The sequence below is a fragment of the Pinus tabuliformis genome, chromosome 2_1 (assembly GCF_031772625.1).
Source record: "Pinus tabuliformis cultivar Carrire ecotype Pingquan chromosome 2_1, CPIR1, whole genome shotgun sequence".
In the NCBI taxonomy this organism is placed as follows: domain Eukaryota; kingdom Viridiplantae; phylum Streptophyta; class Pinopsida; order Pinales; family Pinaceae; genus Pinus; species Pinus tabuliformis.
Window position 1 is genome coordinate 211,316,277 of NC_142299.1, and position 25,026 is coordinate 211,341,302.

The 25,026-nt window shown below is 35.8% G+C and overlaps 2 protein-coding genes across 3 annotated transcripts; both read right to left on the reverse strand.

The window, feature by feature from the left end:
* Positions 1-767: 767 nt before the first annotated feature.
* On the reverse strand, positions 768-3,387 carry LOC149199492 (disease resistance protein Roq1-like). Of its 2 annotated transcripts, XR_016253786.1 has the most exons (3): positions 2,688-3,387; positions 1,004-2,579; positions 768-901 (listed from the first exon to the last, which is right to left on the reverse strand). XR_016253786.1 is itself a non-coding variant. In XM_089402464.1 (2 exons), the coding sequence occupies exons 1-2, from the start codon at positions 3,227-3,229 to the stop codon at positions 1,457-1,459; spliced, it is 1,665 nt and encodes a 554-aa protein (XP_089258590.1). In that variant the 5' UTR covers positions 3,230-3,387; the 3' UTR covers positions 961-1,456. The 2 variants fall into 2 exon arrangements, 1 of the variants encoding a protein (XP_089258590.1); XM_089402464.1 differs by lacking the exon at positions 768-901 and having other exon boundaries at positions 961-2,579.
* A 118-nt stretch (positions 3,388-3,505) lies between these two features.
* LOC149199493 (toll/interleukin-1 receptor-like protein) lies at positions 3,506-4,114 on the reverse strand. The gene has a single exon (XM_089400591.1). The coding sequence runs from the start codon at positions 4,112-4,114 to the stop codon at positions 3,506-3,508; it is 609 nt and encodes a 202-aa protein (XP_089256717.1).
* Positions 4,115-25,026: the final 20,912 nt, after the last annotated feature.

Here is a 25,026-nt window from a genome sequence, read left to right on the forward strand (position 1 = left end):
TTAAATATAAAATTTAAAAAAATATATAAAAAACTTCTTCACTTTATAATACTTTTACACTACACTAACATGGACCCCATTTCTTTCCGGCTGAAAAGACCATTTATATTACAATCAATCATGCATGCTTCTCCAATTTCTTGCACCAAGACAGGTCCAAGCTGTGGAGGTTAGACAAGCTGCCGAAAGAACCTGGCAGCCTCTCCAATTTCTCTCACCAACGCAGGTCCAAGCTGTGGAGGTTCGACAAGCTGCGCAAAGAATCTGACAGCCTATCCAATTTCTCGCACCAACGCAGGTTCAAGCTGTGGAGGTTCGACAAGCTGCCGAAAGAATCTGGCAGCGTCTCCAATTTCTGGCAATCAGACAGGTCCAAGCTGTAGAGGTTCGACAAGCTGCCGAAAGAATCTGGCAGCCTCTCCAATTTCTCGCAATCAGACAGGTCCAAGCTGTGGAGGTTGGACAAGCTGCCGAAAGAATCTGGCAGCCTCTCTAATTTCTCGCACCGACACAGGTCTAAGCTGTGGAGGTTCGACAAGCTGCCGAAAGAATTTGGCAGCCTCTCCAATTTCTTGCACCGAGACAGGTCCAAGCTGTGGAGGTTCGACAAGCTGCCGAAAGAATCTGGCAGCCTTTCCAATTTCTTGCACCAACACATTTTCAAGCTGTGGAGGTTCGACAAGCTGCCGAAAGAATCTGGCAGCCTTTCCAATTTCTCACACGAACGCAGGTTCAAGCTGTGGAGGTTCGACAAGCTGCCGAAAGAATCTGGCAGCCTCCCCAATTTCTCGCAATTAAACAGGTCCAAGCTGCGAAGGTTCGTCAAGCTGCAGAAGGAATCTGGCAGCCTCTCCAATTGAGTGCACGAAGACAGGTCCAATTCCTGCAACTGCAAAGGTGCCTGCAAGATCAAGCATTTCGAGTGTAAGAAAGATGGGAAAACCGTGAGAAATAATTGAAGACCCTTTTATGCAATATCGATAGACAAAAAGTTTAGATTTACCTGGGATATGTCTTGCCATAATCTTTCCAATACACCCCCCTCCACTTTCAAAACCCTTAAATTCTTAATTGTAATGCACGAAGGTAGACAAGTGTAGGGACAATGACGCCAAGAAAGCCATGAGAGATTTGGCGAATGCACCGGCAAAATACGATCTAGCAGATGTCCTTCAGTCTCAACAAGTTGAAAATTCATGACATCACGACCAAGAAAACAATAACATATATTTTCCAGCCAATTGCGAAGCTTCAAAATCACGTGGTTCCCCACTCGTTTGGTGCTATGCCCCTCAGCGAGCAGCCAAAATCCGCGTGCTTCGGTTAAAACCTGTTCATTCGGATGGAGAATCAAGAAACTGTATACAGCTTGGTATGGTTAAATTTAATTATTTTGAAGGTGAAAAACGATGGAGAAATTGAAAACTGTATCCAGATTTCTATGGAAAAAGGTTAACTATTTAAAAAGTTTGAATGATTGAGGACGTACAGTGGAGTAGTTGTGCAACCAATCATCAATGTTCCCGGTGGGACGCCAAAGACGGCGCGGCGTTTCTTCCTCTGCAATCTGTCTTCCCAAGTCTCGCAGTTGATCGTGCATATGTATCACATTTTTATCATCTACTTCAACTAGACATTTGCCCTCTAAATCTGTAAGCCCCAGCAAACCGTTCCAGCCTGACGCCTCCCAAACTGCTATGGCACTTGTTTTGCTTTCTCCTATGAAGAAAAAGGTGATATCTAAAAAGATCTTCTGCTCCCCTTCGCTCAGTGCGTCGTAACTGATTTTTAATCTGTTCTTTATATCAGGTGAAACTTTCATTTGATCTTTTGATTCCTTAAGTTTAGCATCCCAATATGATTCTTGTTGTCCAAAGACAAGTACCCCAAGCACTTTCAAAGCTAAAGGCAGTCCATCGCATACTTGAAGAAACTGATCTACAAGATCTTCAAATCCATGGAGTGGATTGGTTTGCCCAAAGGCGTATAAACAAAAGAGCTGTTGCGAGTGTTGTCTGGGAAGGCCTGTTAACTTATAAATGCACGACTGTTCCACTCCTGACCTTTCCAGCACATGTTTATACCGAGATGTAATTAAAATAAAGCTATCCGGTCTTAAGACATCTTTAACCGGTAGAAGTGCCTCCAGCTGATTATCATGATCTATGTCATCTAAAATTAACAAGACATGAGCAGATTTGAGATGCTTTTCAAACATCCCTATACCTTCATAAATGTTATTTATATCCACTTCTCTTTGAGTCAGGCCCCTCAGAAGCTCCCTTTGCACCAAATGTAATGCCTTTTCTTTAACATCTGCTAAAAAAATGGACTTATTGTACTTGGAACTCATTCTGTTGTAGAGTTCTAAAGCCAACGTTGTCTTCCCCATTCCACCAAGGCCGACTATGCCCGCAACCTGGATTTTTCCGGCCTGCTGTTGCTTCAACACTGTAGCTTCAAAATCTGTGACTTTGTCCTCTAAACCAGTGGGATGTTTGGCCACATACAACCTTTGTTTTTTAATAATCATTTCAACCACACGTTCAACGATCTCATCTATCATGCGCACCTCCTCACTAGATATTCACCCACAAAAACACCAACATAAAATAAATAAATAATTGAAAGCATAGGGCAAAGTATCATATATAGTGTATACATAGAGAGGGGTTTGGAGGTCTCACCCGTTATACTTGTCGTCCAGATGAAACCCACATATGCTTGCAACAAAGGAAAGAGCATCTCTCCACTTCTGAATAGTGGCGGGATCATATCGTAGCTTCTCTTCTCGTGTTTGAGGGTCCGACGTTTTCTTTATTTCGGGCTCGTGCAACCTGGTAGCATAAACTCCAGTTTTGTTCTGATCTGTCCACCGAAGATCAGCCGGGTTGACATGGTAAAAAACAGGGATAATTGGAGCCTTAGACTGTCGCATGAGCAGGAGCTCATCTAAACCCCAACGGGATTCTGCATATTTTGGTGAAAAGACAGCAACGTGGATGGAGGCGTTTCTAATTACATCTTTTAATTGAGAAGGGACAGGTAATCCTTCCTGCAAATCCTGTCGATCTAAAAAGGGTCTCAATCCACGTAAATGAAGAGCACGGCAGAGATGGCCGGCAAAGCTCTTCTTCACTTCCCCACGATGGTTGATAAACACATCGTATTTATCAACAGCAGCGGTGGAAGAGGAGGAAGCACCATACGAAGATCTCTGATTTTCCATTTCACAGGGGGTTAGGATTTTTCCGGCGTGCTGTTGCTTGAACACTGTAGCTTCAAAATCCGTAACTTAGTCCTCTAAACCAGTGGGATGTTTGGCCACATACAACCTTTGTTTTCTAATAATCATTTTACCCACACGTTCAACGATCTCATCTATCATGCGCACCTCCTCACTAGATATTCACCCACAAAAACACCAACATAAAATAAATAAATAATTGAAAGCATAGGGCAAAGTATCATATATAGTGTATAGATAGAGAGGGGTTTGGAGGTCTCACCCGTTAAACTTGCCGTCCAGATCAAACCCACTTATGTCTGCAACAAAGGAAAGAGCATCTCTCCACTTCTGAATAGTGGCAGGATGGTATCGTAGCTTCTCTTCTCGTGTTTGAGGGTCCGACGTTTTCTTTATTTCGAGCTCGTGCAAGCTGGTAGCATAAACTCCAGTTTTGTTCTGATCTGTCCACCGAAGATCAGCCGGGTTGACATGGTAAAAAACAGGGATAATTGGAGCCCCAGACTGTCGCATGAGCAGGAGCTCATCTAAACACCAACGGGATTCTGCATATTTTGGTGAAAAGACGGCAACGTGGACGGAGGCGTTTCTAATAACAGCTTCTAATTGAGAAGGAAAAGGTAGTCCTTCCTGCAAATCCTGTTGATCTAAAAAGGGTCTCAATCCACCTGAAAGAAGAGCACGGTAGAGATGGCCGGCAAAGTTCTTCTTCACTTCCCCACGATGGTTGATAAACACATCGTATTTATCAACAGCAGCGGTGGAAGAGGAGGAAGCACCATCCGAAGATCTCTGATTTTCCATTTCAATTTCTTCGATTTCAGAGGGGGTTTGGGTGATCGATGATGCAGGCGTTGGGTATGCCATTGCCAATTGTTCGACGATTATAAATTGGGTGCTGCGATGCTCTGGATGGTCAATGCAGAGGGAGGAGACGACGTTAGGAGGTGCAGAGGTGGGGATAAATTGTGAAGGCAAGAAAGTGGAGAGTGCAGAGATTACATAAAGGCTCCTTGTAGAGGCAGAGGGTAATAGAATAAGGAAAATATTTGATTTGCAAGGCCATGAACCGCGTCAATCTTATCTGCTTTGCGTGTGGGATCCACATTGCTAATCATAGACACAGGCTGGAGTCCTTATGCCTTTGAGTGTGGTGGAACCCATAAAGCTTTGCGCTCTTTCATTTTATTTTTCTATTTTACCCTTAGAATTTTGTTAGAATCCCACCAGTGAGCTGTATCCATGATACCGAGAAGTGTGCATCATCCAAGAATGCACAGTGAAGCAGACAAAATGGTGAAGTCGAGTCCTTGTGCGTTTGAGTGTGGGACCCATAATGCTCTGCGCTCTTTCATTTTACTTTTCCATGCTTGCAGTGCAACTTGAGCTGCATCCATATACCGAGACGTGTGCATCATCCCAGAAAGCACAATACGCGTAAAAGGCAGAAGGCGACAAAATGGTGAACTCGAAAGCATGTTCTCTCCACTTGTGAATCTTATGGACTACAGCTTGACACCAATCTATTCAAATCAATGAAATTGATATCAAGATGTTTTATCGTTTGCGTGTGGGGTCCACATTGTTAATGGTCTACAGGATCGAATCTTGATCTCATTGCGTCGATGCTTAATTTTCCATCTTCCAAAATGGATGCAAAATGGTGAAGTCGAAAGCATGTTCTCCACTGCGAATCTTATAGACTACAGGTTGACACGCATCTATTCAAAGCATGTAGTCGAATTAAAAAGTGTTGCATTCGGAATACACCTTTTTTAGATTACGAGATTGAATGTTGGAAACTTAATATATTTTATTAGAATTATGTTATTTTGTATTATTAATTTAAGAAAAAAAAATATAATTAAATAATATAATATTTCCGTTAAAATAAGAATTTTGAAATTAATTTTATTTTTAAAATTGTAATTTTTTTAAAGATAAAATTATTAAAATTTTGAATATTTTTATTAAAATAATTTTAAATATTTTAGAGTTGGTATATTATGGATTTTCTAAATATTTTAGAGTTTGTATATTAGGGACTAGTAAGTTTTGCTAAGATTTTTATATAAATTTTATCTTTAATTTTTTTTTTGGATTCATGTTTTAAGAAGTCTCTTAAATTTTTAATGAATATTCATATTCAATCGAGACTTTTCATATTTTTCTAGATTGAAAAGTAGTTCATAATACAAAATACCATAACCCTATATATTAGTTTTAACATAGGTTATTGCAATGCAAATTTCACAAAAAATTGCTTGAGCAGTAACTACATGCCTTCACGGTAACATGAGTACACCAACTACACTTATTAAGCTTTTTAATTTTACTATTAAGGTATGAATTATTAGTTTCTTTTAAGAGTTTCTATTCTATTGTATTTTGAAACATAAAATGCATAATTAGAACAAAACTAAAGAGGCTACAGACCACCTAGTGAGTGTTGATAGATGGATTCAAAACACCTCCCTATTTGAAGAGCTTGGGAAAAAAGTAATCTTACATGCCTATTGGGAAACTAGGCCATACAAAGCATTTAAGACACATAGTAACAAATGAAGTTCAAGAAAGTAATTGAATGAGTCTACAAGTTCAAGAAAGTAACTAGATGAGTTTACCTTGTAGGAAAAAGTAACTAGGACTTTGCCTCGTAGGAAACTAGGCATGTCTTAAGATAAGATATGATAATATATTGTACACATATAATAAATCTAGAACTTATAAAAATGGAAATAAAACTCATAGTTGAAAAAGATGGAGTTAAGGGTGAGCACATCTATAACACCCCTTTTTAAACCCCATGTTTTGTGATATGTAATTAAGATAGATTATGCTAGAATGGTCACTGTGGGTATTTTGACAAACTTCATTTGATGTAATTATTATTTTTTCTTAAATATATTGCTAAATCTAAAGAAGAGCCCACCCAACATGGATTAATTCTTGAGGGAAAAGTTGTAAGGGGGATCTAGGGAGTTTCCTACCTTACCTGAATTCAATGTACTAAAATTCTGATTTGATATTTGAACCAGCCAATTACTAGCAATTGTGGAAAGGAACACTAGTATAAAATGAGAGATTAGTGACTACATGACTAAAAAAGTTAGTCACCACAATTTATTTCAAGTGGTTTACTACTAAATTTGAGCAATTTTAAGTGACCCAACTAAAAACGACTAATTTAGTCTAAGGATAAAATATACAACTAGATAATAAGTGACCCAACTAAAGGCGGCTAACTTAAATGACTAATTAGTCAAGGACTAAAATATATGACTAGATAATAAGTGATAAAATTGAAAATGATTAACGTAAACGACTACTATAGTCCAAGAATAAAAATATGACCAACTAACAAGTACAAGTATGCGAATTAGTCACTTTTAATTGTGTCACTCTCGAAATGGAAAACTACAATTTTGATACTAAAGTGTCCATCTACAGTGTTAAAATTTAGACACAAAGGTGTCTCTAAATCCATCTCCAACGTTAAAATTTAGAGACCCCTTTAAGGGCGTCTCTAAATCCGCGTGCAATGTTAAAATTTAGGTCGATGGATTCAATGACCCCATTAGAGGGTCTAAAAACCCATCTATAATGTTAGAATTATAACAATTTTATACAATATAGAGTATAAGTTTACAATATATAATAGTTTTATATTCCCTTTGGAAGGAGTGACAAGAAAGAGAGTTTGAAACTGATATAGAAGTGTTTTAAGGGTTAATACGAATTTGTTCCTCACATCATAGAGAGACAACACACTATTTGTTTTGGGGTTTTTGTGGTGTTGTTACATACCATGGTTGATTACTGCACTAGGTTCATAGAGACGATGATTTTATTAATTTGAATTTAAAATATGTTGATTTAAATTTGGTCAATTAATATAAATCTAGATTATTCTAAAGCCATATTATTCTACAGATACATGCATTACAAAAATGTGCACAAATTCTAATAACACATTTACATTCTCAAAATGTTCACACACTATATTAAAAAATCATACATACTAACAATTCTTGTGCCTCTTTATGTAGAATAGAATGTCATGGCTCCCTTGTCCAAGTTGAAATTTGAATATCCTTTAGAGAGTATCTATGTAGTTGATTGAGGGTTACTTCATGTTCATTGACTCTAAAAGCTTTATTTAGAGCTTAAGATCCTCTTTTCAATAAAAATAAAATTAATAATTACATTGTTAGAAAAAATGAAAAAATCTCATAAAAGAGTTGTAGCCTCTTTCAACATCTATAACATTAATCATAGACATTATATAAAAATATAAAATACTATATAATCAAACCATACATAATATTATATGAAATGAATAAATGCCACTAAATTTAATATTAATTTAACATTACATGGCAAGAGAATTCTTGCCTAAAACTTAATCTATAACATTAATCATACAAATTACCAAAACATCTAAAATAACATTATCATAGTATCAATAAACAATGTGGCACAACATAAATGGATAAATGGCACTAAACGTAATATTACATGAAATGGATGAATCCCAACTTTAAATGGAATCCTAACCTTTTTGACATTATAACTTCCATTTTGATGGAATTCGCAAGGTGCCGTAAACTACCCACATGCTATCCTTTTCTTTGCTTTGCTATCTAATGAAAGGATATAATAGATTTCATGTGGTGGGGGTCATTTTTTCTTTGGGTCACCTCTCAAAGCTACTCGAAGAAAAATATGAAATATAATAATATATTCATTGTATATTGCACTCCTGAAAATGCCATCTTCCTGTGGTTAAAGACATGATAAACTTATACGATGGCTTCAATGGCCAAATCCAACCATATTACTTCCTAGATTTAGATAGACTCCCTCCATAAAAAGTACTTTTCCCCTACCTCAGGCACTTGGTCTATTAACCATTATTTCCCCTTTGCTTAACAATCTTGGAAGAAACCAAAAATGTGTGTGGAAGGAAGGAAGAGTAGGAGCAAGAAGCATGGATTAGCTTAGGCATCTCAATCTTATACACACAGGTAAATGCATACACAATAACTTCGATATTTTATTCCTATTTTTCCAAAAATGTCGAGGCACACCCAAATTCAAAATAGTTGTGTTTCCTGATATGTGATTTGTTTTCTATAGTTGTTTTGGTGCATTCCAAAATCAAGAAGAGAGAAAAAGCGAGTGAATTTCTTCATCCAGGGCTCGACATGTTTTTTCTCAATAATGGGACAAATATTTATTCTTCAAGCTTAAAGATTTTTCTACATTGCTTGATTCTGATCTATAAGAAAATTTCCTTCTTCTATTTTTATTGTTGTTAATGCTCAAACAATGGTAGACTACAAGGGAGGGACTGTCAATGCGAGTATTTTGTCCAATTAGTTCATGTATACTAATGGTTTTTTCTCAAGAAATATAACCGAAAAGAAGGATAATGACCTTGGTTTATTTCATGATTTTTTTTGTCTATCCTTCAATATGCCTTAATGCAGTGCTTGGTTGAGTGTTTTTGGGGAAATTCTTTTATTTTCTTGCTTAGGCATATCATCTCCTAATTTGCAGTAGGATATTTGAAAGATTTAATTTACTGTAAATATCATAGAGATTAGTTTTTTCCCTTCAGTTTTTAATGCGAACCTAAGACCCCCAAAGCTCCATCAAATAAAATTGACATTGCCCATCAATCTCATTGGGTAGCCATCAAATAAAGTTGACATTGCCCATCAATCTCATTGGGTAGCCATCAAATAAAGTTGACATTGCCCATCAATCTCGTTGGGAATTCTTATTTATCGTTACTTTTTTTAGAGGAAAAAAAGTAACTTATATTAATAAAAAGTAGTTCGTATGCATGGATTTCTCAATTGTTTTCATCCCTTCAATGATAGCCATAAAACACATCTCTTTCTATGTTCTATCAACTTATACAATTCTCAGGTCTTTGTCTTACATATTGTTCAAAAAATTCTAACCAATATAAAAAATAAACATCATTGATTTTTTTATCAATCTCTTCTCTCTACATATATACCTGTATAGAGCCTTGATACACCAACAAAAATCATGAAAACAACATCAAATAGTGAGATCAAAACTTGCAAATTGTAATGAATCCAGTTTTTGGATGGATCAATTGGCAAGAAATGAAAATTTGATCATAGCAGGCTCAATACTGCTTCCCTCTTTTGAAAAGCCATTTGCCACCATGTTTTGTTCTCTGTGGATGTGTGAAAATGAAATACTCTTGAAATACCTATTCAAGAGCCTTATCCTCCTCATCCAATTTGATAACATAGAGGACTCGAAAGTAGATCTCATATTTATCCAATCAATGATCACTTTGGAGTTTCCAAAGACATCAATCTATTCAATAGAAGTCCATATGGCACAACTTATAACTTCCCATAGAGCCAATAGCTCTGCTTTATCATTTGATCCTGACCCACTAAACTAGTAAAAATGAAATACCTCTCTGGGCTTCAGTGCAATCAGTGCGCCACTTCCACATACCTTATCTGTTGATCTCCCATAAAAAAATCTTAAAGGGTATTTTTCCCACACATCCTTCATCTGAAAGCGACAACTAGAAACCTTTTCCTTGGGAAGGCCTCTCTCAAGAAAATAAGTTGAGGTCTTCAGGAAAGTATCCCAAACATCTAGCTCTTCATTATCTAAAATCCTTGATTTTTGAGCTCTCCATATGCTCCAAAAAAATGTAAAAATGCAAAGCTTTGTGTTCTTTATACTCCATGGACCATTGTGAAAGGAAATCACCAATGGAGGATTGATCCCAACTGACACTTAAGTTGAGCAATTGTAGGACCCTTATCTAGACTAAAATTGTATATGGATACAAGAGAAATAGGTGTGTCACATCTTCACTGCTATTATAACAAAAAATACATATGCTCGAGCCCTGAAATCCTCTTTTAAGAAATCCAATGTCAAAATATTGTTATGGACAACTGACTATAAAAAACACTTCATTTTTTGTGGAATTTCCCATTTCCGTGACTTATTGAACCATGTGAAACTAGAGTCTAGGATTCACCTCTGTATTATAATTGAATAGGCTATGTTTACCTAAATCTGGCCATTCCTAACATTCCTAGCTGACCATTATTATTTATCATTACTGCCAACTTTCAGTGCAAATTCTTTAAATGTAAGTAGATTCTTCACCTTAAAATTATTTGAGCATGTGTTTCATCGCTCCCTCCTCTTGTGTGGAAAATCAGAGTAAAAACTTAGTGGCAAGTACATGCATTCTTAAGTGAAGCTAGGTCAGATTATGAGCCAATGGAATTATAATTTCCACCTTTATGGACCTTCCTAGGGATTTTTCATTGTATTTTTTCTTGGAAATAAAGCTGCATTTTCTGTTTGCACGTAATACGAAGTCTTGTCAATTCACAAGTTATTTGATTACACTATAGCTCACGGATGGGGTTGAGATCTCCCTCTAACCTCTAATATTGATGTTTTCAAAGATTCTTGTTGGGGTTCAAGGACCTTATAATATGTGTTTATAATAGTGATCATGACCATCGAGGTTGAAGCAGGAAACCCAAGTAATATTTATTTTCTCGATTTTTTGAATATATAGTATACTGTCCATGGCTCTAGATGCGCTGAATGAACCACCAAATTTAATTGTTATATTGTTGTTTTAGTAGTTTTCTAGGTGGGTTAATGTAACTCTGAACAATTAAGAAATCCCTCCCTGCACCCCAATTCCCGGAGGTTTGGAAATTTATATTTTATTCGTATATGATGACAGGAATTCAGAAGGTCACTAAAATAGAATATCTCTTTTGGATAATAATTGATACGGACTACATATTAGCATAACCAAAAAATATTAGAAGAATACTTTCTAGTATGATTAAAATTATTAGATGACTATGGTGGAAGAGATTTCAAATGAAGGATTACTACTGCATAGTATACAATTCATGTAAGTAGACAAAAAAAATTCCCTTGAGAAAACTACATTTTGACTAATGGAAACATCTAGGACATTAGAGGAAGGCATCAAACAATCATGTGGGGTGGGAACTTGTTTGGCATCAGAATCTGATTCTCCCAAGAATGTATTAGAAGACAAGATCTCTCAAGTACTAGATACAACAAGCTTGAAGAAAAAAACAATAATTGGTTATTCTAGTGTACAAGAAGCAAGAAAATGTGAAACAAAAATTCAAGGTAGGATTTATATTACCAGCATCTGAGAAAACTATATTGGAACAAGCACCTAAGGTAGTTGTTTCCTGGGTTGCAAAATCGACATCTCAGAAAAAACCACCAGAGTTTATGGTTACTTCTTCATCATCAGAAGCAGGTCTCTTAGATCACTGACATTGAAACATGCACCTAGAGTAGGGGGTGTTTATCAAGTGGGTTGTGAAACTATTTCCAAACATAAATCAAAAGAAGTTGAAGCATTGAAAACCTCACAAAAATTGGAAACATGCACTGTAAAACATTTTCCACATGGAGATAGCACTGTCGAGGCATTAAAAGAAAATAAATCAAATAACTCACCAAGGGGCATGGATATGTATCAGGTAACTGGTGCGATGAAACTATTATTTGTAACAGATACTTTTATTTCAACGGACTGTTACATGTCATAGGCAACAAGAGGTGGCCATAATATCTGAGAGCACTCAATAGAAGTTGGTATCAACAAGTAGAACAAATGATTGACTAAACAAGAATAGGAAGATATATTGGATGTGACCCTGCCTACGTAGCCCAAACAACAACACTAACAACACAGGCATAATCACTGGAACATGTAGTGTTAAAAATAGCATGGGTGTTGTTGTAGCGACTACAACCACCCTCCAAAATTTTGGCCTACACTGATTTCAGAGCCTCCCTTGAAGAGTTTCACTTGATGACTACACACACTCGGGTTCACTCCGTGAACTCGTGTGAATCTTTACATTCGCCTTGCTTATTTATTGCACTCATGTCTCTGCATGTTCATGTCTAAGTCATGCTTGCGACCGTGTTCTGGTTATGCTCAAACACAGAGTCATATTCATTGTCGCGCAAGCATCGTCTCGATCATGAATGATCAATCACAAGTGTCACGCTTGTTTCTTGCACCGTCGGTCAGTCATGTTGAACATGTGTGTCTGGATGTTTTGGTCATTTCGTCATCAAGACATGCGAGTGTGTGTTCATATGATCACCTATGCATCTTTCGAATGTTCACACACTTAGTATTTTTTTTGCTGAATTTCTGACAACCAGACTCCTCACTGACATCCAGACCATCACCCTACTTTCGACTTGATCAACTGTCAACCAGAACAACGCATAAGCACCAAGCTATTTCTTTCAAGCTGTGCTACCCGCAAGCAACTCAAACAACACTCATGCTGTCCACCCGGACAGTCGACCGACTATTCATCTCAGAAGTTGCGTAGTGCTCATGAGAAGGTCTGCCACTACCTAAATTGAGATCATTTCAAAGATACATGTACATTTGAATTTAACATTTTAATATTATTAGTTTTTCAAGAGAGAATATAACATTATTTAATAAAAAAAATGAAAACTACAATCTCAAGTTATTAATTCATTAACTTTGCATGTCAATATGAAAATAACACAATCAAATTGAGAATAGAGGGCAATTTCTTCAAATAAATCAAATCTTAACTTAATTACTTAAATAAAAAGCTAAGTTACCCAGTAAAATTGTTTAGTGTTTCATTTTGAAATATATTTTTACTTATTTATTCATTATGAATTGAATTGAATGATTTTAATTTATATAAAAAAATTGTCATCTTTCATTAATTATGAAATTATCCATAATAATAATATAATATTGAATTTATTTATAAAACAAAAGAATTAATCTATATTCATTTTAATCTCACATTCATTAAGTTTCTAAGTAATATATTTCAATTTCAATATTATTTAAACTTCAATAGCATTTAAAGTGAGGTTTAACCTATTATTTTTATATGTCAAAGTGCTATTAATTTGACATTTTTTACTATGCAAGAAATCTCGAATGAATAATTCAACATAACGGGGGAATTCTTCTACAATCGCTCTAAATTGTAAGTGACTTTGAGCTAAATCAAAACTCTTTATGGCAATTTGCATTCAATTGAAAGGATTTTTTAGCACTACTTTTGTAATTCAGACAAATTTACGAGACAAACAAATTACCAAGCACAACAAACATCATACAATATTTTATATCAAATGGTGGCATGCATGCTAGAAAAAAAAAAAAAACTAAACCCCCTCCCCAAAAACAATCAAAAAATAAAAAACTAGCATAGAATGGCAAGAGGCATGTGTGTCCTTCGGCTTAAATTTGGTAGATATAGGTCAAAATGTTCTCTTAGCTACAAGGTCAATACACCATTTAAGATGATTAGCTGACACAAAAGATAAAATTTAAAATTCCTACTTGCAAACATGTAACTGCCCCCTCCATATACAAGCTTCAATTACATTGATTTTCTGCTGACAATCAATATGCTCAAAACATATTATTAAGAAATTTCCCAATGGCAAGTCATGTTGAAAACAAATTATTAAGAAATTTCTCAATGGCAAGTCTAATCTTAACCACTGGAAATAATAAATATCAATTCCCCTTCAAACCTTTGTCAATTTTTCCAAAACATCTCATCATTGCTAAGAATGTTTACTTCCTCGATATGAAATCACACTACTTATTAAAAAAAAACTACGAACCACTTTATTCTTGGGAAAACCAAATTTTTCCAAAACGTCTCATCATTGCTAAGAATGTTTACTTCCTCGATATGAAATCACACTACTTATTAAAAAAAAAACTATGAACCACTTTATTCTTGGGAAAAGCAATACTTACAGGATGTAATTAAATTATGAGAAGATACTTAAATGCATTAGGAATTGTTAACCATTTTAAAAGGATTATATTTTTAAATTAATAATTAAATAATTAAAAGAATTATATTTTTAATATGGATTTTTATATTAATATCATTTTAAAAGAAACTTGGTCATTATTTTAATATGTTACTATACCTTCCCTAATGACGGTGTAGAAGTGGGTGCGTCTCTCTTCAGAATGAGTGTTGGTGTATCACCTAGTTGATTTCCATGAAGTTGTGGATACATGTAGTTAATGCGAAGTTGTAGCTATGTGTGCTATTAATTATTTAAAATTTTGCTTCCAGAGGAGAGATGTTTGTTGTAGGTGGCATCGGGGGTTTGAGGGCTCGGGTTTTACCTTGTCCTCTAGTTATCAGAGCTCCTCTGGGTTGGCATGGTGGATGGTCGATAGCTATGTAGTTGCATTGGGAAGTGGAGGCATTGCATTAATTAGTGATCCTTACTTGGCAAGCCATTCTCTCTACACCTTGGTGAATTTTCCTTTTCTTTAGTTGTGGAGGTTGACAATCGGGTTTTGGGATATGGATTTATCACCTTTGTTATAATTTTTTTGTTTGTTAAGCTTGGCAGGACCTTTCATTTTCTATTCATAATTGGAAAATTTACACCACATAGTTTGGCTAGGTGGCCTCAACTTGCCCAATGGGAAACCAAGTCTGTCGGCCACCTATCCTCATTGTAAGCCATCCAAAAACAATAAAGTTTCAATATTTCTAGCCAAGCTATATATGTCTTTGTTTCATGACCAGACTCTATATTTCTATCTATACATATACTTGCATGGAAAAAAGTAAATGCTAACCGCATATATAACAAAAGTAAACATGGTAAACTGACTAGCCCTTCTGCTCCTCCAAGGCCAATTCCACTAGTGCGGGATCCTTAACAGTTGCTCCAGGCATCCCCGACAGTTCCATGATGCACAGAATGTGTCTTTTGATTATGTCCAACCTAATATCATGCTTGTGGAGTTGGAACTGAATTTTCTGCAGATCTTGTTTGTAGCTCGACATCCCTTAGAGAGAAACTAGCATACCCACTGAGATTTGTTCCATGGCCTTACCCAACAGGATTTTCATTAGCCAGTAGAGGTACAATGTTTGCTTAAATTGCATTCTCCTTCCTTTGGTGTTCCCAGGATCCGGGATGAGTGTCCTCCAATTTTCCATATCCTCCTCCATCTCACTGTCTTGCTTAATTTCCTCTTCCCATTCTTCTAATAGATTCTGGATGCCTTCATCCATGCCTTCACGATATTTTGTAGCAGCTTCACTCATAAGATGCTCTACCGACTTCCTCCCTCTATGGGGCTCCGACGTGCTCAGTCCTTATCATTTCTGGGCTCTCGACCCCATCTTCCACATCCATGACCTCTCGCAGGCTGAGCCATGTAAAAGTAGCCCAAAACTTGTTCACAACAAAGATTTGTTAACCAAAAAAAATTTGACATACTATACCATTGGTTGCTTCCCTGAATTGAATTGTCGATGTCATCATCCTCCCCATTCATTTCCATTTTCCATTTACTATTAGTGTCAGAGGCGAGATGGGTGGAGAGCCAGTCCTTAGAAAGGGCTAGACTCCATAACCCTTCTATCATCTCACCCCTCCACCCCCAGTGCCTCTCATACACCACGAGGTTGGCAATCCTAGGCCAAGGCCATGAAAGTGAGCATAGCCTCAGACCAACAGGTTTCCTTCCGTGAATTACAACCCCTTTCCCCTCTGCCTAGAAATCTAGAGTAGTACCCCAGTCATTTTCATACCCAACATCACCCTCAAGGACCCTAACAATTCTCTTAACACGAGAATTTCTCTCATTGCCCCAGTAGTTGCAGTGGTTTTGGCAGCAGGGCCAAGCTCTTACACGACATATTAACTGACCCTCATTGCCTTCAACCCCAGACACAAATCCTTTTCCTACCAGACCCCATTGACCAACCCCACTTAGCCCTTGGTGTGTTGTACTCAAGTTCACATTGCCAAACAATGCAAGGTCAAAACAGCCAGAGGCAGGGTCGAAACCCAGCAAGCTCATTACAAAGACGCATAGCCAAACCATTACATCTAGTTGCCTCCTCCATTTCCCCCTACATTTCCCCTCATTACCCTTCCCAATTATCCTCCTCTCCCCCCCCCAGCAAAAACCAAACTAGGTCCTCATTGCATAGGAGGCAAAAAGCCAAGAAACATACACGTTGCCACCTGTAGACCATCTCCAAGTTTGATGTTGTTGGTATCGATGCCTTCCTGTTTTCCTGCTCCAACTCCTTACTCCACAAGCAAACTCACCATCCTTACCCACTTGTCTACCATTTGCTTTTATAAACCCTGTCTCTCCACTGTCGTCTCTACCACCTTTCCCACCACCCTTGCATGCACTCATGCTAAGGGCCACCGCACCCATTATTTTGAGCGTGTTGGGGACAATGGTATGTAATTCATATGTACGCCTCATTACTTCCCACGGGAATTTCCAACCACCGGCACGCACCTTGATCGGGGTCATCACCTTTGATATAATTGTTCTTTTTCTGTCATCGAATTTTTTTGTTCCTTTTGTTACTTGGAGGATTTGGAAAGTGCATGAAAAGTTACAATTTAATAGTAACAATATTTGAGGAATAGTTAGAAGATGGATTTTGAAACTAGCGATTGCCCCAAAAGGTGAAAAGGGAGGCTGATAAGGTTGTTAAATTGTGATCATTTTAAAGACACATGTTTGAATTTAGCATCTTCCCAATATCATCAGCCTTTTAAGGGAGAATACAACATTATTTAATAAAAAAATTAAAAGTGCAATCCCAACGCATTAATTGATTAACTTGGCAGTGTCAATATGAAATAGCACAATCAAAATGATAATATAGTGTCATTTCCTCCCCCAAAAAATAAACATAACTTAATTACTTAATTGAATCAATGGACAACTATAAAAATGGATGAATAGAAAGCTAAGTCCAATGAAATTGTTAACTCTCTCATTTTAAAATATATTTTTACTTATTTATTCATTATGAATTGAATTGAATGATTTTAATTGATATAATTAAAAAAAAAAAAAAATTATCATCTTTAATCAATTACGAAGTTATCCGTAATAATAATATAATAACGAATTTATTTATAAAACAAATGAATTAATCTACATTCATTTTAATCTCACATTCATTAAGTTTCTAAGAAATATATTTCAACTTCAGTATTGTTTAGACTTCTAAGAAATATATTTCAACTTCAATAGCATTAAAGTGAGTTTTAACCTGTTATTTTTATATGTAACAGTGCTATTAATTTGGCATTTTTTACTATGCAGAAATTCCCGCACGAATAATTCAACATGGTCGGGTAATTCTTCTACAATCCTTGTAAATTGTAAGTTCCTTTGAGCAAAAGCAAAACTCTTTATGACAATTTGCATTCAATTGACAGGATTTTTTAGCACCAACTTTTGTAATTCAGTAGGCAGCTAAGACAACGAGGCAAACATATTTACATGCACAACAAACAACACACAATATTTTATGTCAAATGATCATCGACATGGAGGGCATGCATACTCAAATAAATTAAAAACCAAAAATAAAAATCAAGCATAAAACTGCAGGATGCATGCATGTACTCCAGTTTAAACTCGGTAGATATAAGTCAAAATTTCCTCTTTACTACAAGGTCAATACAACATTTAAGATGATTAATCGAATCAAAAAATAAAAGTTAAAATTCCTACTTGCAAGTATGTAACTCCCCCCTCCATATACAATCTTCAACTAGATTGCTTTTCTGCTGAAAATCAATATGCTCAAAATAGATTATTACAAAATTTCCCAATGGCAAGTCATTAATGCTAACCACTAGCAATAACAAATATAATTTCCCCTCCAAACCTTTGTCAATTTTTCTTAAACGTCTCAGCATTGCTAAGAATGTTTACTTCCTCGATATGAAACCAAACTACTTACTAAAAACGAAAAGTAACTAACCACTTTATTCTTGCGAAAACCAATACTTATAAGATGTAATTAAATTATGAGAAGATACATAAATGCATTAGGAATGGTTAACCACTTTATTGTTTATTCGAGTATACCCTAGAAAACCAATAATCTCCTAATATATTGAGGATGTAATTAAATTAGTGTAAATATATACTTAAATGCATGAGAAATGATTAACTTCATATCGTATTTATTTTATATTTGTCATTCTTACCTTTGTTTTTTTATAAGAAGTTTTTATTAGAATTATAATACGTCTGTGTGTTTTTATTTATGAATAAAATGTAATGAAGTTAATGACATTCATGATTTGGATTCAGTTAACACTAAATATCCTTATATATGATGTTTATTTATTGTGATGCATTTTTGTTTAATCTAATAGTCAACACCTTCACTAGCATGATTATATGTAGCTAATTAATTATGTGTTGAATGAGAGATAAAATTTGAAATTAAAAAATTATTATTATTATTCTTATTTTAAAGAGAAATAATAATTAAAATTGAAGAATTATATTTGATTTAAACAATGGAGAAATTATATCTTCATAAGGATTTTAATTTAATAATTAAAAAAAATTATATTTTTAATATGGATTTTTATATTAATATCATTTTAAAAGAAATTTGGTTATTATTTTAATGTGTTATTATACCTTCCCTGATGGGGGTGTACAAGTGGGTGCGTCTCTCTCTTCAGGATAATTGTTGGTGTACCACTTGGTTGATTTCCGTGAAGTGGTGGAAACGTGTAGTTAATGTGAAGACTATAGATATGTGCTATTAATTGTTCTAAAATTTGTTTCCTGAGGAGAGATGTTTGTTGGAGGTAGCATCAGGGGTTTGAGGGCATGGGTTTTCTCAGAGCTCCTTTGGGTTGATATGGTTAATGGTCGATAGCTATGTAGTTGCATTGGTAAGTGGAGGTGTTGCATTGGTTAGTGATCCTTGCTTGGCAAGACATTCTCTCTACACCTTGGTGAATTATCCTTTTCATTGGTTCTGGAGGTTGACAGTCAAGTTTCTGGGATACGGCTTTATAACCATTGTTATAATTGTTCTACAACTATTTGTTGTACAAGACTTTTATTATAAGAAATAGTTCTTATGGACATAGCCCCACAGTGGGGTGAACCACAGTAATTTTGGTGTCTTCATGTGTATATTTGGTTATTATCTGTTATGGCACAACATGTTATTACAGTTGTATTTTGATTTTAGAGCTGTGATGGTTTATGGATTTATATGATGTGTTTACTTGTTTGATTTGATGCGGCGAAGTAATTTATGAATGATAAGAATACAAGAACATAATAATACCACATCTGCAGATCGTTAAAGGCTAAATAAACTTGGTTCTTCATCCTCCCATAATAACTTTGGGTGAGACTGCAATCTGCTTGCAGGTCATTGCTGAAAGGTCCAATGATTGAGGGTTTTGTTGGTGTGCAGTATAGATCAAATCTGGGTCTGCCCAAATCAAAACCATCAAATGGTTCCGTTGTTGGGACCGGAATTTGTTAGAGGGATATGTGGATGTGTCACCCATCGAAGAAATAAATTCAAGATTGGATAGAACTAAAAGAGCGAGAATTTGTGAAGAAATAAAGCAAGAACCCTAATTTAACATCTGAATCTTGGTTACAGAAGTATATTTTTACAGATCAATACAAAATTTTCTTTGCTTCATTCCCTACTGATTTGTAAGAGTGGATATCGACGTTGACCAAAAGAAAGAATTTTTTTAAAGGTGAAGAACCTATGACGTCGACTCCTGAACTGATACAACGACTCAAGAGACCATTAAATTTCTCGATCTCTATCTTTCCATTTCTTGTCATCTTCTTTCACCACAAGAATTAATCCTGTGGATCTCCCACTGAACTGGATTTGCCACATTTTTAGCATGTGGGGCTAGCCATGGAAAGAATATAACACACACCCAACACCATAAACTTCCAGGGTTGTTTTGACCCCCTAAGTGATGTTTTCTTTTAGGTTTGTATCAGGCCCATAGTCGTAGGTAGTGGCCTTCAACAAATATTGTAGTACTCAGAGAGACCTTTCTAACAAGGTATCATACACACCAAACGAAGGTCATATAACTAAGTAATGACCCTGGAAGATTGGTTTTCCAACTAACCCCAACGGAGCCCACAAACTTTTTTGGGAAAAATATTAAGAGTGGCGGGTGGACCAATATATTAAAAACTCACTAAAACCTTTTATTTTCTTTCTCATATTTTTGTACGTGACTTTATTGTAAGAAACATATGTATATACGTGACTATTATGCAAACAATTAACATATATCCAGTAAACTACTTTGGAGTTAATTCATCATTTGTTTAACTTGAATCAGTGTATTATTACATAATTTGGCATCAATTAAACAATAACCATGTGTAATAATAACAAAATAAGCCATCATAAATAAGAAACACACATGAACACAAGTATTTTAGCTGGAAACCCAAAATGGGAAAAAACCACTAATGTTGTCATCTCTCTCTTATTTTTATTATAAAGAAAAACTTCTTACAATATTGTATTGGCGTAGACTCATAACAACATGCATAAACCCACCTGCAGAAGGCTACAACCTTCTCTCATTCTCCAACACCCACTGGAAGGGAGGACCTACCCCCTGATATCATTTACTAGAACCCATCGGAAGGGAGCTCCTACTCCCTGATCTATTTTATCAGCTACCACTAGAAGGAAGCTTCGACTCCCTCACTAAAGGATCCAACCCTCAGCACCACCATGGATCACATTTCATAAATTTTCACACTAGATCCACCTAATTCAAAACATCACAACTTGTAGGCCATGTTTCATCAAAATTTAAAACTAGACCCACTACCATCATTTAAGCCCAATACCAAATATCAAAACTGAAACTAATCACTGCAACAAATCACTCAATCAATGAACCAAATGATAACCAACCCAATCATTGAACTAACTTATTCTCAAACAACCAAAATAACTTTTATCACTATAAACTCATTCATCAGAGTACCAAACCACATACTCTTCATTGTTGAGACCAAATCCTATCACTACAAACATTGATCAATCATATTTCATAATGTATATGCTATTGTTGTGATTCATACTCATGTATGTATGCGCTTTCCATGAAGAGTACCTGCTTAGATATATCGATACACTAAAAATTCAATATACATATTTGTACCACAAAATCAATCACCCAATCACATTCTAAAACCATCACATATTACTGAGCAAGAAACATACCTAGATGTTGAATTAATTCACTGAAACCATCTCATATTATTGAGCCAAAAACATAACCAGATGTTGAATTAATTCACTGAAACAATCACTGAATTTTAATCAACTAATGCAACTAGATCAAACTAAACCACAACATATCAGAAACTTCAATGCACAACCACTTATCAATATACCAATCCATACACTGCTACCCATCATTGAAACCAATTGTTGCTCCTGTAAAAAAGTTGGAACATATACACAACTTTACTTTAGCAAATCCACATGTATAAATAACTTCCTTGAAGCATACATATGTATAGATCTCAAAACATTGAACACTGAAACTGTAACATTTCCATTCTAAAACAAACTTTGAGTCACACATAGAACTACTGAATTGTTATGAAATAATAAAAAAACCATCATTGATCTTAAACTAGTAGCATCATCACTCTTCAACATACCAATCGTCAATCAATTCATCTTCAAACATCACTATTAAGCCTAGGTCATCAAGTAAGACTTCATTGACAAATAGCAAAAACACAGTAAGACTGATTAGACTGGTCAGACATCTTGTTTAGAAAAACCCTAGCTTATATATGCTCTTTCCAAAAAACACTTCCGCGTGTATACACGCTCTTCAGGAATCAAACTCGCATATATATTTGAATTGATACATGACTTACCAATATTAAACCCGCGTATGTATGCGTCTTTCAATTTGTCAAAGTCACATACAAATATGCAATTATTGACTTATAACCTCACTACAAATCAGACCTTCAGAACAAAACCGATCGCTCGGCATACATAATAAAACATACGTTAGACATAAATGTTACATATCAAAACAATTCATTATCAGTGTAGTCATTTCATTTTATTGGATTTGATCCATCATCAAATTCCTGGTGCATACTTAGTTTGAGATCAAACAATACATTACTAGCCCATTACATGCACACTTGCTTCAGATCTAGCTATTCATAAAATATTCATCACTTTCACACCCAAACACTTTGATCTACATCTCCTTATATAAATTATCCCTTATCCAATACTAGAGGTCAAAACCACACTAATGTCGATTGTATTCTTTTACGAGATCCAATATTCATTGTTGGGCTCAATACCATGGTAAATACCCTTGGTATTTAGAATACCTTAGTGCAAAAAGTTTATGCGCCTTTTCTTCTTCATACCTGCGTGTGTATGTGGATTTGCTTCACGCAACCTACATATACTTATTCAAAATTTATCTTTATCATTCCTTTGTCTCTAAATTTTTATGCCTTTGACCAAACTCTCTGTCACATGTAGACACATCATGTTGACTTCTTCATCAAGTAGGTTGCCATCAAGGACAACACATTAGTCATAATGCTAACAATCTACCCCTTTGGACTTGATGGAAACCACTTTGGTGTTTGGTCATCACACCATGTAAATACCTGTAAAACACATCAAGATAAGGCTCATAAAGCGTTTCAAACATCAAGATTTTAAAACACCAAGTTACTCTCCCCCATTGAAATCAAGGGAAAAGGTTTGACCAATGTTGAATGAAGGTTTCTCTCCCTTTCTTGATATGAGTGGTGTAGATATGATTTGTTGAATATCTATACTAAATATTGACTATGCTCCCCGTGAGCATATGTTGAATTTTCTGAAAAAAAATACACATGAATCTATGACTCAACTGAACATGAATTTTCCTATCATCATGGACTCAAACTTACATCAATCACCAATCACAATGGGGTTACATATTTGACTTCATTATTACATCAACCACCCATAATGGGATTACATGTAAGAATTTACAAGGTAAGTTCCTCAGACAAAACACCAAAGGACACCACTCACAAACAGATCACAGATCAATACACCAGTATTGTCGATGTGGTTAAAGGCCTCAAAGAGGGAAATAGTCCATGGCCTGAGCCAACACAACCACTTCAGGCAATTTATTAATAAAAGAATGAAAATTTACATAATCTTCTCCCATGAACGGTTACACTACAAATGACCCTCCATGCTCTTTAAATAGAGATCATGGACCAATCGGGTGTTAAGCCATGGATCAAGTGTTAGTAATACTGAGGAGAGAATGAAATGTCAGATTGTAAGTTACAAAAGTACATAGTAAAGAAACACACTTTACCTAACTCTACACTAGACCAAGTTATACTTAACTATTTCCTATGTGTCGGAATATCCTAACATCCCCACCTTAAGAACAACTTGGGATAGGATTGAAGGATGTACAAATATGACACAATAGGAGAAGGAAGGAAGCATTAAAGCCAATCCCCCCTTAGTGACAACTTCCTGAACTCCAACCATAAATCGAATTTTAGTAAACTTCACCATTGTGAGAGCCTTTGTAAAGATGTCTACAACTTGATCATCTGTTGAACAATATTACACTTCAAGGACATGGTCGTGAATGAGCTTTCTGATGAAGTGCATGTGCAGTTCAATTTGTTTGTTGTGCTGATGTTGGACTAGATATTTGCATAGTTGGATGACACTTTGATTATCACGCCAAATTGTAGTCAGATGTTGTTGCTGAAAGCCAAACTCTGACACGATTTGATGAAGCGACAGGGCTTCCTTAGTAGCTTCTATGCCACCACGATACTCTACTTCTTCTGAAGAAAGAGAACTGGCACTTTGTTTCTTGCAAGCCCATGTAATAGGTCCTGAACCAAGAGTGAACACATAACCTGCAGTAGACTTCCGATCATCAGGGTTACCAGCCCAATCAAAATCAGTGAAACCAACCAATAGAGGAGATGCTTCTACACTGTAATGAATCCCAAACTGAACTGTACCTCGAACATAACAAAGTATTCTTTTAGCCGCTTTCCAATGATTTTCATGTGGGTTTTTCATAAACCAAGTAATAAGGCCAACAACAAAGGAAAGGTCAGGATGAGTATGGGTCAGATACAAAGGTTTTCCTACAAGTTGACAGTATAAGGTAGCATCAACTTCAGAGGAATTACAAGTGACTGAAATTTTGGCCCCAAATTGAAAGGGAGAAGGGGCTAACTTACAACCTTCCATGTGAAAATGGCATAGAATATTGCATGCATACTTGGACAGGGAAATACCTTCCTTGGATTGCAAGACTTGAAGACCAAGAAAATAATGCAAGTTTCCTAAGTCTATCATTTCAAACTTCTTTTTAAGGTTGGACTTCACATGGTTTATAAGGTTGGGATCACTACCAGTAAGGATAAGGTCATCAACATAAAGCACAAGAATGATAAGAGACTTGCCCACTTTCTTGGTGTAGACAGTATTGTCAGAATGACACCTAGAAAATCCAATTTCTAAAAGAAAGATATCCATTTTGGCATACCAAGCTCGAGGGGCCTTCTTGAGACCATAAAGGGATTTCTTAAGTCGACATACAAGGCTAGATTCTATTTGTATAAAGCCAGTAGGTTGTTCCTTATATATTTCTTCATGCAAGTCCCCATGCAAGAAGGCAGATTTAACATCCATCTGATGGACTTCCCATTTGAAAGAAGAAGCAAGGGAAAGAACAAGCCGGATAGAGTTAATTTTGGCAACAAAGGAGAAGGTTTCAGTATA